Raw genomic sequence first — 15,800 nt, forward strand, 5'->3', positions numbered from 1 at the left:
TCAGCAAAACTGGTAATATGGAGACAGTTCTATTTAAGAGATGCCCATCATTCCTTCAAATTCTTAGTTAAGAACCTTAACTAATATAGTACTTAATCAAGTGCATTGTACTTACCACTGAAGTTCTAGTCTCTCACATCACATCATCAGTTACTGGGTGGCAAGAAACCTGTCTTATTTATCCTTGATTCCCAGCTCCTAGCAGATAGTACTTGACGTACAGCAGAAGTTCAATAAATGCTCATTAAAGGGGTACTGAAGTCAATTAAGTTTCAAAGGACTTAAATATATTTTCGATTACTTCTTTTCCAGAATATACATAGAAGTGAAATTGCTAATCATTTGTTCATTTTCAGTTCTACCTAGAAATTCCACCAAATTGCTCATTTGCTGCGAATCACCTTTTCATATTCTCTATTTTTGTATTGGATTCGTCTTTCTCTTATCAGTCTTTAGTCTTTAGTGTTTTACGTATTCTCAATGCTAATCATTGTCTATTATCTTTGCAAATGTTTCCTTCCAATCTGTCACTTGTTTTTTAACCTTGTATCTTTTATCACATACAGTTTATTTATTAACGCAGCCCAAATTATCAATATTTTTCTCTTTGGTTTGAGCTTTTCATGTTTTAAGACATCCTTTCCTGTTATGAGATCATAAAGATAGTCTACTATAAATGACAACTTTCTGGAGAACATGAATTCCTGCTCAGACTTCAGAAACACCTCACATGCGCCTACTGCATTTAGCTTCTGTAGAAGGATGTTGAAATCAAGGTCTTTTTGTCTCACTTTTGTTTCGGGCCTCAAATCGGTGTCAATTTGCTCACATGCCAAAGGATGGTGCTGGCCGAACTGGCAGGGTTTGCAAAGCAGTTTGAAACAGATTTTGCATGCCTTAGCCCACTGAGGCTTCAAAAGGGTTGACAGGTTAGAACCTGGGAAAGAATTTCTTCAAAGAAAGTTATCAGTGTGCCACACCCAGCTCCCCTCCCAGCGCCCAGTGAAGAGGATGCAAAGCTACTTTCCCCTTTTCTTATTTTTATTTTTATTATTTTTTTTTGAGACAGTCTCTCTCTGTTGCCGAGGCTGGAGTGCAATGGCACGATCTCGGCTCACTGCAACCTCTCCCTCCCGGGGTTCAAGTGATTCTCCTGCCTCAGCCTCCCAAGTAGCTGGGCTAACAGGTGCCTGTTACCACGCCCGGCTAATTTTTTTTTGTTTTTTTTTTTTTAGTAGAGATGGGGTTTCACTGTCAGGCCTCTGAGCCCAAGCTAAGCCATCATATCCCCTGGGACCTGCACATATACATCCAGATGGCCTGAAGCAACTGAAGATCCACAAAAGAAGTGAAAATAACCAGGTCCTGCCTTAACTGATGAAATTCCGCCATTGTGATTTGTTCCTGCCCCACCCTAACTGACGCAATATAGTCTCCCCTGCGCTTAAGAAGGTACTTTGTAACACTCTCCCTGGCCCTTAAGAATGTACTTTGTACGCCTCTCCCAAATCTATAAGAACTAACGATCATCCCACCACCCTTCGCTGACTCTCTTTTCGGACTCAGTCCACCTGCACCCAGGTGAAATAAATAGCCTTGTTGCTCACACAAAGCCTGTTTGGTGGTCTCTTCACACAGACACAGATGATATTCACCATGGTGGCCAGGCTGGTCTTGAACTCCTGACCTCAAGTGATCCACCCGCCTCAGCCTCCCTACTTCCCCCTTTGCTTTTTCTTAAGCCACAAGTGAGGACCAGAAGACCAGCTGGCAAGGCTCAAGGTGTGTCCCCAGCCAGAGGTCAGAGGTCTCTGGTACCTGAGACCAGGTGTGGAACCAGAGGTAGGAAAGTCTAAATGAGGTACTGCTCAGAGGGCTTTTGCCAAAAGTGTGAGGACCTCTGCTGGCAGAGGCTACATGGGCACCATCTCATGCCAAAGCTTCAACCTAGGAGGGGCCAGGGCCAGCCTAGTGCAAGAGGAGGGTGACAGAGAAGCAAGCAGCCACCTTCCCCTTCCCACTGTCAGCCAGAGGAGGCCCATGTCGGGGAGGAGAGGACCTCAAGTCTGAGAGACACTTGGAGTTTTTAGTTTTGATATAAAATTGGATGTGCATTTTTAATTTTAGGGGCTAGTCTTATGATTGAAAGTGACTACAGGAATTAAAAAATACATATGTTAGAGGGACTAGATATTAACTGAGAATGAGAGGGAAACTGTTACAAACTTCATCCAAGGGCAAGGAATGAACCAGTCCCACACTGCAGGCTTGACCAAGTAATGAGGAAAGAACATTGTCTCCTGACCACGACCCATTCCCACTGTCCAATACACTGGCTTTGCCGCCAGCATTCCAATAGAGCCACAGCATGGACACACCACCTTCGGGAGAGTTCAACATTATAGGGCTAGAGTTCCATGGTATGTATTTATGAATATAAGTCATTGCCATCACAAATTTAGACATCATACAGCATGAGTTTTAGACATTAAAATATATTTGTACATCTATGTTCATAGCAGCATTATTCACAAGAGCCAAAGGTGGAAACAAGTTAAATGTCCAACGAAGGATGAGTGGATAAACAAAGTAAGGTCTATCCATATGATGGAATATTATTCTGCCTTAAAAAGGAAGAGAATTCTGACGCCTGCTGCAACATGGATGAACCTTGAGGACATTACACTAAGTGAAATACGTCAGTCACAGAAGGACAAATACTGCATGATTCCACTCACATGGGGTATCCAGGAGTCAACTTCATTGAGACAGAAAGTAGAAGACTTCTGCCAGGGGCTGGGGGCAGGAGAATGAGGAGTATTTAATGGGCATGGGACTTTGGTTCTGCAGCCTGGTTGCACAACAACGTGGATGTACTTCGCTACTGAAAGTACACTCAAAAATGGTGAAGATGGTAACTTTTATGTTATGTGTATTTTATAACAACTATAAATAAAATCATCCAAAAAATAAAAGGATCTAAATAAAAAAGAAAATGTAACCTTCATCAGTAGTGTATCAATAGTGGGGGTAACAATGATAGCCAGGAGTGGCCAAGAAGGATTGAGTCTTACCATGTGTCAGGTGCCAGGACTCAACCCTGTGATCTCATTCATGCCTCATTTCAAACCTACCAAGTCCTTTCGAGAGGGAAGCCCTGTCCAAAGCCCTGTTTTACAGGTAAGGAAACCAAGGAAGAGAAGCGTTCATGTGCCCAAGGCTATCTGTGACTTGAAAGCAGTTGAGGTTAGGGCTTGCCCTCCGAATTATCTGGCAATGGCAGATTTCATCCTTATGAAAAATTCCCCCTCTTATGGCATCTTAGACTAGGTGAGATCATAGAAAGAATTAGTGTAATTGCTGACCTGCACATAGTTCAGATTTCACAAAGCATTTTCTCACTTGATCCTATTCATTAAAATACTGCAGGTAACACAGGTATTCTCTTTTTATTAAATAAAAAATTGAGCCCTAGAGAAATGAAAACACACTGCCAGTCGGGGCTCCAATTCCACAGCGTCTACCTCTGAGTCCACAGCTACACGTCCACATCCAACTCCTCATCTGGTCCAACTTCTCATTTTTCAGATAAGAATGTCTACAAGGGACACACCCAGAGAGGCTAATGGCTTGTTCAAGGTCACACAGAGAGCTCATTTATTTTGCATACATCATCGTTTATATCTTTAAAAATATTCTGCCACGATAACATGTATTTTATAAATATGTGTTTGACAAAGTAAAAACTGGTACGGGCAGAGATCTCTATCACATAAAATAGAGTGCTTCCTCCTAGAAGCTACTTTATTTGCAGAGCTGATGCATCAGAACCACCACTTAAGCACCCAACTTTCCAGTGCCCACCCTGACCCAGCCTCCTCGTCCATTAGCTCTACAATTAGGCAGCGATCAATTGAACAAATTCACTTAGACAGCACATCTAGCCACTCTTGCAGTGGATTTGCTACCGAAGCAGCCAAGTACATGAGAGCTGCAGAATACAGATTGTGGAGGAATGGAACTCCATCAAACCTCATCTGATCCTGACTGCCGGTCCACGAGGAATTCTTAAAAGAGTCTCAATAACCCTGAATGAACTTTGTGATGTCTGAGCATAAAATGCAGTGCTAAGTTCTTTTGTCCAGCATACTCTTTTCTAATAAAATAACTCTTTTGAGTTTGATCCAAAACTGATGACAAGAGTGAAGAAGAGATTGCTATCCCTGATTATAGGCATACGTAAGGTTAATGGGAATTATCTGTTAGTACGGGAAGTCTGCCAATGCAATCCCTCATATGTCAGATTAAGGGACTCCACCACGAATGCTTGCATTTTGGTTTTGTCCTTTGTTTCCTTGCTGCCTTAGTATCATGAGTGAGACTGGGGCTGGTACTGACTTAGTAAACTCTGTGAGAGTCGCCCCTTCTTTCTAGCTGGAATATGCAAGAAAAGCCAAAGAGGAACAGGTTCTACAAAGAGCTTGACAGCAGCAAAAGGTGTGCAGTCCTACCAATTAACATTTCTAAGTCTACTGGTTGGGAATCTCTCCTACATTAGCTCACAAAAAACAACGAGAAACCGTATATGGAAATAAACCCATGACTTCAAGTTATCAGTACTACATAGTAAGGGTAGTAACGGCTGACAGTCAATGAGCGCTTTCTCTTATTAAATTACCATTAGACAGTACACTCCACAAGGGCAGGGGCTAAGGCTGGTTGTTTTAATTTTATTTTTTTCACAGAGGCAGGGTCTTGCTATGCTGCCCAGGCGGGACACAAACTCCTGGGCTCGAGCAATCCTCCTGCCTCAGCTTCCTGAGTAGCTGGGCTTAGAGGTCTATGCCACTGCACCTATCTCTTTTGCTTACCACTGGATCCCTAGCTCTCAGTAGCATGCCTTCTAAGTGGTATCTTCTCAAAAAACATTTGCTGAATGACTAAAGTATCTCATTTAGTTTTCATAACAATCCTAAAAGGTTTGATACAATATTGTTACCACAATTTCACACATAAGAAAACTGAAGTTCAGTAGTAATTAAAATGTGTACAATGTCACTCAGTTTGCAAGAGTCAGAGTTTATACTCAAACCCGTATGGACTTGATACCAGAATCTATGATTCAAGCACAAGCATAATTCCATAGACCAGACCTTAGGGCTTTTCCATTACTGAAACCATTTATGAAAGAGGGGGCCTGAAAGAATAGATTTTAAGTCAGTATGGATATCACTCCATTCTTGTCATCAGCTTTTAGATTTCTTCAATATTCTACAACAACTAAATTTAAAAGAAGTAACTTACCTACAAATCCTTCTTCACCAACCAGTTTCAGGGCAATTTTATCAGCCAACACTGAAGAGTTGCCGTGAGCAATGTTAGCAAAAGGGCCTGCATGCACGAACACAGGTGTCCCCTAGAGAAGTGAAAGAGCAAATCAAAATCCCGAAAGACAAATAGAAGCATGGAAACCAAGATCAATTTGGGGCAAACAGGGTAGGAAAGCTTTTATGAATACTGTATATTTAATGCATAAAATATTTCCAAGACAGTCAAAACACTCTGACTCAATCAAAGGACCAAATCCCCTCCGGATTCTAGGAACATGTTATTCAACATTTAATGCTGAACCTGAGACACAAAACTGTGAGAATATAGTCACTTCCTTCCAAAATATTGTTAAGCCATTTTGTTAGTTGACTCAATGACCATAAAATAAATTATTTACCTTATTTTATGTTGCTACGCACTATATTTTTCAAAAGAATGAAATTAAACCCTGATAGTATAAGAAGTGTATTTATTTATTTTTTAAATTAAGAAATGATTCCATTCAACAAAAGGTAACCATAAAAATCAATACAATTGGCTGGGTGCAGTGGCTCATGCCTGTCATCCCAGCACTTTGGGAGGCCGAGGCCGAGGTGGGCAGATCATCTGAGGTCAGGAGTTCAAGACCAACCTGGCCAACAGTGAAACCCATCTCTACTAAAAATACAAAATTTAGCAGGGTGTGGTGGTGTACCCCTGTAAACCCAGCTCAGCTACTCGGGAGGCTGAAGCACAAGAATCACTTGAACCTGGGAGGTGGAGGTTGCAGTGAGCTGAGATCGCACTCATTCCAGTCTGGGTGACAGACCGACTCTGACTCAAAAATGAAAAAAATAATAAATAAAAATAAAACCCAGGGACACATGTTTATGAATACGTAAATATGTATGTTTGGTGTTTATATATCTCTGTCTTATCTCACTTCTATCTAGATTAACCTTTTAAGTGTTCTGAAGAAAATATTTTTAAAAAGAACTGAAGTCTCCATCCCCTCCTAACCTTGCTGGTCTTCTGATGTTCTTGCCCATAATAAGCTAGTGGAGATGGTCAAAGTTTGACGAGGACAAGGTCACAAACTCCACCCTGGCTGGGCAGCTGGCTTCACTCAGCTACAGGCTGCCAACTGTCTGAGAAGCACCCAGCTTGGGTCTCCAGGGGACAGAAGTGGTGGGGGCTGAATCCGCACAAGCACATTGCTCTTCCTGGGATAACCACCCCAAACTGCTACTAGATCCTCAGCAACATTTTAATTTAAAAAAGCAAAGGACTTTTATCCTCTGTAGACTCTCTCTTATTTTTCAGGTTTGATACTAACCTATTAGCAAAAGCATTTTTTATTTGTAATTGATGAATAATAATTGCACCTATTTATGATGTACAATGTTCTGTTCTAATATATGTATATAGCATGGAATGATTATATCAAGCTAACCAACATATCCATCACCTCACACATTTATCCATTTTGTAGCGAGAACATTTAAAATCTAATTTTTTAACACTTAAAACATGCACAATGCTTTTTTCTTTTCTTTGAGATGGAGTCTTGCTCTGTCACCTAGGCTGGAGTGCAGTGCCGCCAACTTGGGTCACTGCAACCTCTGCCTCCTGGGTTCTAGCGATTCTCCTGCCTCAGCCTCCCCAGTAGCTGGGACTACATGTGCATGTCACCACACCCAGCTAATTTTTGCATTTTTAGTAGAGATGGGGTTTCACCATGTTAGCCAGGCTGGTCTCAAACTCCTGACCTCAGGTGATCTGCCTGCCTCAGCCTCCCAAAGTACTGGGATTACAGGTGTGAGCCACCACGCCTGGCAACAATCCACTTTTATTAACTATGGTCACCTTGCTGTATAATAGATATTGAAAACTTATTCCTCCTGTCTAACTGGAATTTTGTATTATTTGGTCAACTTCTCCATCCCCCACTGCCTCTGATAACCACTATTCTACTCTTTACTTTGCAAAAGCACTTGATATTTTTGTATAAATGTAGCTTTAGCTAGAAATCACAGAATCAGATAATGTTGAGAACACGAAGAGGCCAATTTCTTTATCCAGAAAGTTAAGGTCCAGAGAGGCTAAGGGAATTCTTCAAGGCCACGGAGGAAATTAATAATTAAGTCAAGATTAGGGCTCTGGTTTTAAAACTCCCAGTATGGAGTTCACGAGAAAAAAATACTGGAACGTCATTGTTAGACATCCAAACACAGGTACACACACACTTGCACACTCAAACATGGATATAGCTATAAGATACAGTACATCGAATTAAACATGTTGCTTAAAAAATTCTATGACTAACTCAAAGGCATACACATATTTATCTTGAGTTCTGGGTTTTATTTTATATGCAGAACACTTAGGAAAATAAGGCAGGAACTATTTTGCTATGAATATTTTCCATAATGGCCCTTTCAAACATTTCATAAGATTAATATTTCAATTACTTGTTAGCTTACCAGAATTCTAAGCACTTAAATGTGAGCAGTAAAAAGTAAATAAATAAATGCACAAATAGAAATGTGGCTAAAATGACTGAAGAACTGAATTCCAAATTTTATTTAAATACAGGGAATTTAGGTTGAAATGGCCACATGTCCAGTGGCCACCATATTGGACAGTGTGCTCTCGCATGTGGAGTTTCCATCAATGCCACACATGGCTAACCTCTGGGAAAGTGTTAAGAGCTCTCATTGTTTCTTGTTTTAAGTCTTCCTCAGTCTGGCGATACGTGAGAAGCACTTGGGGTACCCAAGCCTTATGCCCAGACATTACGTTCACTGGGTCTGATGGGGAGTCTGGCATCAATCAATATTCTTAAATCTTCCCAGGAGCTTCTCAAGTGCAGTCAGGATTAAGAACTACTGGTCTCCTAGCAACCTACAATGATGTAGCCCTTGATGACCTCTTACCAGACTACAACCAGGTGTGTTCAAATGTGAGCAGGAAAGCATAATCTACAAACTAGTCAATGATTTTTGGATTACCTGCTGAGATAGATTCCTAGTCAATGATTAGATACAAGAAACCCAGAGTGACAACATAGGATCAGGGTACAAGAGTTCATGTTGCAACTATTTTAAGTGAATGTAGTGTTTTATTTTGTAAAAAGGTCCTTATCTTTTAAACTAATCTTAAAACAGCCTATGCCTTAAATGAAATGGATGACATGGAACATCCTCAAGATGGTATCTTCATTTGCCAAGTGACAGATTCAGAAACAAAACCCAAGTCCATATAATCATCTGGCGAAAGTGGTTTCTCTATGGAAAGCTTTGTTTGTTTCCTATAAATACATGCTTATTCTTTAATGGATGTATTATAGCTACTGTGGATTTCTCTGTTTTCTGACCAACAAGAAACTTGTCTGTGTACCTTCATACTTCGTTTAGGATGAGGAGTTCTTGTGTCCTTGTAGTCTGGAGAGTTTCCCCTTCTCTCCCTAGCAAGCCCAGTCCTGTCCTGTATATGAACAGTTTGAGCACTTGTTTTTTTTTTTTTGAGGCAAGGTCTCAATCTGTCACCCAGGCTGGAGTGCAGTGGCGAGATCTCGGCTCACTGCAACTTCCGCCTCCTGGGTTCAAGCTATTCTCCTGCCTCAGCCTCCTGAGTAGCTGGGATTACAGCCGTGGCCCACCACGCCCAGCAAATTTTTATATTTTTAGTAGAGGCAGGGTTTCACCATGTTGGCCAGCTGGTCTCAAACTCCTGACCTCAAGTGATCCATCCGCCTCGGCCTCCCAAAGTACTGGGATTACAGGCATGAGCCACTGCTCCCGGCCTGAGCACTTTTTGTAATACAATCTAAACTTGTTATTTCTGTGTTGCCTAATAAATCAGAGATTCAGAACCCTTAAAAAGAAAATAAAGTCAGGGCAATAAGAACTGCTTGGGGCAACAAATCTACTAATTTATTCATTAAATGGAAACTAGACTTTCCATTTCCCAGGTTTTCAGAGTGGGAAATATCTCAGAAGCGCGAATGATTTCTAATAGAAAAAAGAATTATTTACGCTGGGCACGGTGGCTCATGCCTGTAATCCCAGCACTTTGGGAGGCAGAGGTGGGCGGATCAAGAGGTCAGGAGTTCAAGACCAGCCTGGCCAACATGGTGAAACCCCGTCTATACTAAAAACACAAAAATTAGTCGGGCATGGTGGCAGGTGCCTGTAATCCCAGATGCTCAGAAAGCTGAGGCAGAAGAATTGCTTGAAACCAGAAGGCAGAGGTTGCAGCAAGCCAAGATTGCACCACTGTGCAACAAGAGCGAAACTCTGTCTCAAAAAAAAAAAAAAAGAATTATTTAAAACAAGAAAATGATTAGCACTAATAATAAGTATTCATCTTTGACGGAGAAGTGTTATGAAGGAATATCACATCACTTCATATTTTTTCTCTCTTATTCAGTTATTTATTAATAAATGTGTATTTTTAGGAGAATGTAGTAAAAATAATAAGCATTCACTTAATTAATCAACAAGTCTTTACTGAGCCTCTAACAGGTGTCAGGCACTTTCTAGAAGCTGGAGATATGGTGGTGAACAGGATGGAAAAGGTCCTGCTCTCATCCCGGTGGGAGGAGAAATATAGAACATGGACAACGAAATAGGAAACTCTCAGCATTCTGTGCTATGCACTGCAATGACAGCAGACGGACGGGGGTTGCATATTCCTGTGGCTTCTCTGAGCAGTTGATGCTTACATGACATGAGACCTGAGGGAGGCGAAGGAGCTGGACATGAGAATATCAGGAAGTGGCCCAGGTAGTGGTGTCAGCCATGCAAAGGGCCCCCAGAGGATGAAAGATGAGGATAAGGGAGGAGGGAGGGACAAGGGCCAGATCCCAGGGGCTTTTCAGACCAGGAAGGAAACACGGAAGAACTCCAAGCAGGAAGGCAACAGGGCTTGATTAGGTTTCAGTCTCTACGACTGCTGAGGAGAGAGAGTATTTTGGAAGAAGAGTAGCAGCAGAGAGACTAGTTGGGAGGCTGCTGCACTGCTGCAGGTGGGGCGGGCTGGCAGTTGAAGCCGGAAGGAGGGAGGCATTGAGCGCCGTGGACAGGGCAGAGTCATGTAACCAAGGACGACTTGGCAGGAATGGAGACAGGAAGTGGGGAAGGGAAAACAGGCCTCAGGATCATCCCCGGGTTTCTGCCTTGAATGACTGGGTAGGTTTCAGGGAAGTAGCAAGCTGGAAGGAAGTAGGAGGTGGGTCCTGGTTTATGTATGAGTTTGAAATGGCTTTTACCCACCCACATGGCTCCTGGTAACTACACCTGCAAGTCTGAAATTCCAGGTGCATGATATTCCAGACAAGAGTTTGGGAGTCATCACCTGGCTAATCCTGGAGGAGAACGGGGTGAGAAAGGTGAGGGGTCATCAGAGAAGCCAGCAAAGCAGAGGAGGAGCAGTGAGCAGGCCTGGGGAGGAAGGGACCCCAGACGCCAGAGGAACCAGATGCTCCCAAAGGAAGACAAGGGCAGCTGTGTCAAACTGCTGAGCTTCTCTGAGGAGGGGAGGGCAACAAAGACTTGGTGTCTCCGAGGGACAAGTGACCTGGACAAGGGCAGTCAGGAGAGGTGGCACCCGAGGTCAGTTAACATGGAGACCCCAATGACAGACAAAAGCCGGGCAGGAGCTAGACGAGGATGCAATAGGGCGGGAGGTTTTTGAAATGTTCTTGTTTGCTTTTTAAGATGATCTACCTTTGAGGACACGTGCCTGCTGGCAGAAGGACCAGGGGAGAGGAAAGACGGGAAGGACAACCTGCTGCAGGACGGCGTGGCCTTGGCACCTACGCATCCTGCACCCCTCCCCCGGGGCTGCAGACACCTGTTCAAAGGTGTTCAGTCCTCCCTTCCTTAGCTCAGGGGACACCTTCAGGCTGCACCCTCACTGGACACCTTCAGAAATGGTCCCCCCATGTCTTTCTATTCTTTTTTTTAAAAGACAGAGTCTCGCTCTGTCGCCCAGGCTGGAGTGCAGTGGTGCAAACTCAGTTCACCGTAACCTTCACCTCCTGTTCAAGTGATTCTCCTGCCTCAGCCTCCCAAGTAGCTGGGATTACGGGTGCCCACCACCACGCCCAGCTAATTTATTTTGTATTTTTAGTAGAGACGGGATTCACCATGTTGGCCAGGCTGGTCTTGAGGCTCCTGACCTCAAGGGATCTGCACGCCTTGGCCTCCCAAAGTGCTGGGATTACAAGCGTGAGCCACCGTGCCTGGCCAGTCCCCCCATTTCTGTCATATTGGTTCTGATATGGTTTGGCTCTGTGTCCCCACCCAAATCTCATGTCGAATTATAACCTTCAGTGTTGGAGGAGGAGCCTTGGGGGAGGTGACTGGATCCTGGGAGTGAGTTTCCCCCTTGCTGTTCTCATGCTCGTGAGTGAGTCCTCATGAGATCTAGTTGTTTAAAACTGTGTAGCACTTCCTCCCTCACTCTCTCTCCTGCTCTGCCATGTGAAGACCTGTCTGCTTCCCGTTTGCCTCCTACCATGATTTTAAGTTTCCTGAGACCTCCCCAGCCATGCTTCCTGTACAGCCTGCAGAACTGTGAGCCAATTAAACCAATGTTCTTCATAAATTACCCAGTCTCAGGTAGTTCCTTACAGTAATGCGAGAACAAACCAATACGGGATCCTAACCAGATCCTCGGTTCTTTCTGCCTGAGATTGCAAAACACATTGCTGCCCAAGGCCTCTGCACTAAAGGTAACCCTCTGTCCAAATGCTCTTCAAGACACGTGCATGGCTCACCCCCTTGGTTTACTCAGCTCTGTGCTGGTACTGCTTTAACAGGCGGGCAGGCACAGACACACACACCCCACGTCACTGTGTCCCTCAAGGCATCTGATTTTTCTTCTCCAGACCTTACCACCAACTAACATGCTGTGTGTTTCTTGACTTGCCTTTGGCCTGCCTCCTTCACTGGAGTGGAGGCTTCAAGAGGGCAGGGACGTTGAATAGTTATTTCTCTGCTGTGTCCTTTGCCCCTACTATACTGTACTGGTCTATGTGATGCTTTAAATAAATATTTAATCTTCACTGTCAGGTTAGTTGTTGCTACTTTCACCATTTTACACGGGAGAAAATTGAGGCTGAAATACAAAGTAACTTACCCCAAGTCATGGTTAGTACGTGGCACAACGACCATTCAAACTCAGCTTTCTACCAGCTGAATGAATGAATAAACGGATGGATATTCCGCTGCCTTGCTGCTGCGTTCCCCCAACATACTTGCCTTCTGCTCACCTCCACCACCTCCCTTTGTCCCACTGCAGCTTGAGGACAAATAGCCCATTTGTACCACTTGATGGTGCAAATTTTCCCCCAATTCTCATGTTTATTTACTGAGATGGAAGGGAGCCAGAGGACTGGCCATGGTGGGATCATTTATAGCATGGAAACTGGCAAATGCTATAACCCAGGAATTCTTTCCCCAGAGTGCTGACTGTTGAACACTCACCAGGACATCACTGTCTCCCTAGTTCCCTACCCCTACCCTTCCATTAGTCTCTACTCAATTAGCCCAGAAACTGCCTCTTTGTTTGGGGTTTGGGCCCAAACCCTGAGGTCTCACTAGCTAGGAGTCGGGAATTAGACAATTACTAAATCAAAGGAGTATGACTAGAAAACCAGATTGAAATGGAGATAACTTGACAAAAAATTTAAGTTCAGTGAAGACAAGAGCAGGGCACGTCATGTACAAAAACAATATCCTTATACAGTGGAATGCAGTATGCTTTCCTGGAAAGCATTTCTTGGCATTTACTATATTTTGCTTGGAAACAAATAAACAACAATACAAAAGCAAACCAAAAAATCCACAACTCAATGATGAAGAGAGATTAAGGGAAAACAGAAACTGTATTGTAAACATGGCCATACAACCTATTGAAATGTTAGACAGGCATTGACATTCTTTTTTTTTTCTTTTTCTTTCTTTTTTTTTTCTGAGATGGAGTCTCGCTCTGTTGCCCAGGCTGGAGTGCAGTGGCGCAATTTCAGCTTACTGCAACCTCTCCCTCCCAGGTTCAAGCGATTCTCCTGCTTCAGCCTCCAGAGTACAGGTGGGACTACAGGTGCGCGCTACCACACCCGGCTAATTTTTTTGTATTTTCAGTAGAGACGGGGATTCATCATATTGCTCAGTCTGGTCTTGAACTCCCGACCTCATGATCTGCCCACCCTGGCCTCCCAAAGAGCTGGGATTACAGGCGTGAGCCACCACGCCTTGCCTCAGACACTGACTTTCTAAGTTTCTACTCGGGTCAATTAAGCCAAGACATAACTCATATTAAAGAAGCTATGAATATACTTTAAACTTTTTTTTTTTTTGGTTGGCCAAGAAGTTATTCTGATGCTTCTTCATAAATTACCCAGTCTCAGGTAGTTCCCTGTAGCAATGTCAAAATGGACTAATACAGGTTCCTAACCAGAGCCTCACTCTTTCTGAGATTGCAAAGCACGTTGCTGCCCCAGGTGTGCTCTATGCCTGCCTCATATTGGCTAAAAATGTTCACACTGTGTGGCAATTCAGTTAATACAAACAATTACTATAAGAAGAAAATCACTTACTTCCAGGGTCTGCATCAGGTTTGGTTTTATTGCATCTTTCATCAAAACTGTCAAAGCACCTGTCACCCCCTACAGGAGAGAGAAAAACATTAGAGTCCCGACAAAAGATCATCCTGGCAATGGCTAACCCCTTGGTGCTTCTCTCCAGCCCGCTTCTTGGGTGGGCGTCCCCACAGGCAACCCCGGGCCACAGGGGACAGTGCTGCTGTCTCTGTCCATCCCTCCCCATCAGAGCTGAGAACAGATGTCAGTCATACTAAGATGTGAACGGTGATAGGGAAATAGCATTTTGAAGGACATTTGACCTTCTTCCGAAACCTTCCTTGATGGTGTTTATGAGATTTTCCAGAAAACAAATCTTTCAGTGCAAGAAAATGTGTTTTCTGGCAATTTACGGACTGTGTGTTTTCATAATCAGAGGCTTTACTCTTGCTCAAAGAAATAAGGTGAAGAGCAGAAACAAGGCTCTGTACAGAGCGAGAATGAAGTAGGGTAAAGGGAAATGTCTAAAATCGCCCACTCTGATTTCTCACCATCTCTACATCAGTCATTCCAGAGAGAGAATAACTCAACAAACTACCACATTTGAAAGCTTTCTAGTTTAGATCTGAAAGGCTTCACGCTATCTCTCTTCCTATAGTCAAGCTGGTGCCACTTATACATGAAATAAGGCGGCTTCCTTCCAATCCTAGGAAGTACTGGATTGAGTTCCTTCTAAGTCCTCTTTCTCTATTACTGGATGAAGAAAAGACAGAGAAGAGAGAGAACAGGGATGATGCATGAGAATTAGCGGGAGAAATGTGCCAAAAAAAGGCCACAAGGTTAAAGTTTATTATTACTTTTTAACGTGATGTCACTATTCACATTCTTTTCTTTTCTTTCCTTTTTTTTTTTTTTTTTGAGAATGGAATCTCTCTCTGTTGTCCAGGCTGGAGTGCGGTGGCATGATCTCGGCTCACTGCAACCTCTGCCTCCAGGGTTCAAGCGATTCTTCTGCCTCAGCCTCCCCAGTAGCTGGGACTACAGGCACGCACCACCACACACGGCTAATTTTTTTTGTATTTTTAGTAGAGATGGGGTTTTACCATATTGGCCAGGCTGGTTGCAAACTCCTGACCTCATGATCCACCCGCCTTGGCCTCTCAAAGTGCTGGGATTACAGGTGTGAGCCACTGTGCCTGGCCTTTTGTTCTTTTTTTTCCAATTCCATCTCGCTTTGTAAAGACCTTAAGTGGTGTCTTAGTGTTTTCAACATATTAGTTATTGGAAGGCTATAACATGAGCAAATGCCTGTGATGGTAGCTCTAGCGGGGAAAACAGGGTGCTATCCCTTGCTGTACATAGCATCGGAAGACAGTGCCATTTTCCCTCAGTATGCCACGGCGCTAGCAGATGCAGTGGCAGCATCCAGAGAATCTTCATCACTCCAAAGTGCATTACATTCTCCCTGTACTTTTATCACCAACAGTAGTAAATGTTTCTCGCATGTGATTGGTTTCTATTTTTACAATATTTAATCATTTAAAAGGTGTAAGAAAATCCAATCTATTTTCTTCCTTAACTTCAAATTGACAGATAAAGCTGTATGTATTTATTGTGTATAACATGATGTTTTGAAATATATATATGCTGTGGAATGATTAAACCTAGCTAGTTAACTTCTGTATTACCTCACGGTTATCATTTTGGTGGTGAGAACACTTTATATCCACTCTCTTAGCAATTTTCAGGAATACACTGTTATTAACTATATTCCTATATAACTGAAATCTACCTCACTGTATAACACACACATGATATGAATACAACCCACTCATTATACATACACGAAGATGGTTCACTATGAAAACTTCAGGACACGCTGGGCATGGTGGCATACACCCTG

At 43.1% G+C, this 15,800-nt stretch overlaps 1 protein-coding gene across 7 annotated transcripts in view; it reads right to left on the reverse strand.

The window, feature by feature from the left end:
* MTHFD1L (methylenetetrahydrofolate dehydrogenase (NADP+ dependent) 1 like) overlaps positions 1–15,800 on the reverse strand; it is a 233,869-nt gene that overhangs the window by 122,720 nt on the left and 95,349 nt on the right. For all 7 annotated transcript variants that reach the window (XM_038001118.2, XM_038001115.2, XM_073022353.1 and 4 more), the window contains 2 exons: positions 13,916–13,984; positions 5,305–5,416 (listed from right to left, as the gene is read on the reverse strand). In XM_038001118.2, the coding sequence (XP_037857046.2) occupies positions 5,305–5,416; positions 13,916–13,984 (181 nt within the window). The remainder of the gene's footprint in view (positions 1–5,304; positions 5,417–13,915; positions 13,985–15,800) is intronic.

The sequence above is a fragment of the Chlorocebus sabaeus genome, chromosome 13 (assembly GCF_047675955.1).
Source record: "Chlorocebus sabaeus isolate Y175 chromosome 13, mChlSab1.0.hap1, whole genome shotgun sequence".
NCBI lineage: Eukaryota > Metazoa > Chordata > Mammalia > Primates > Cercopithecidae > Chlorocebus > Chlorocebus sabaeus.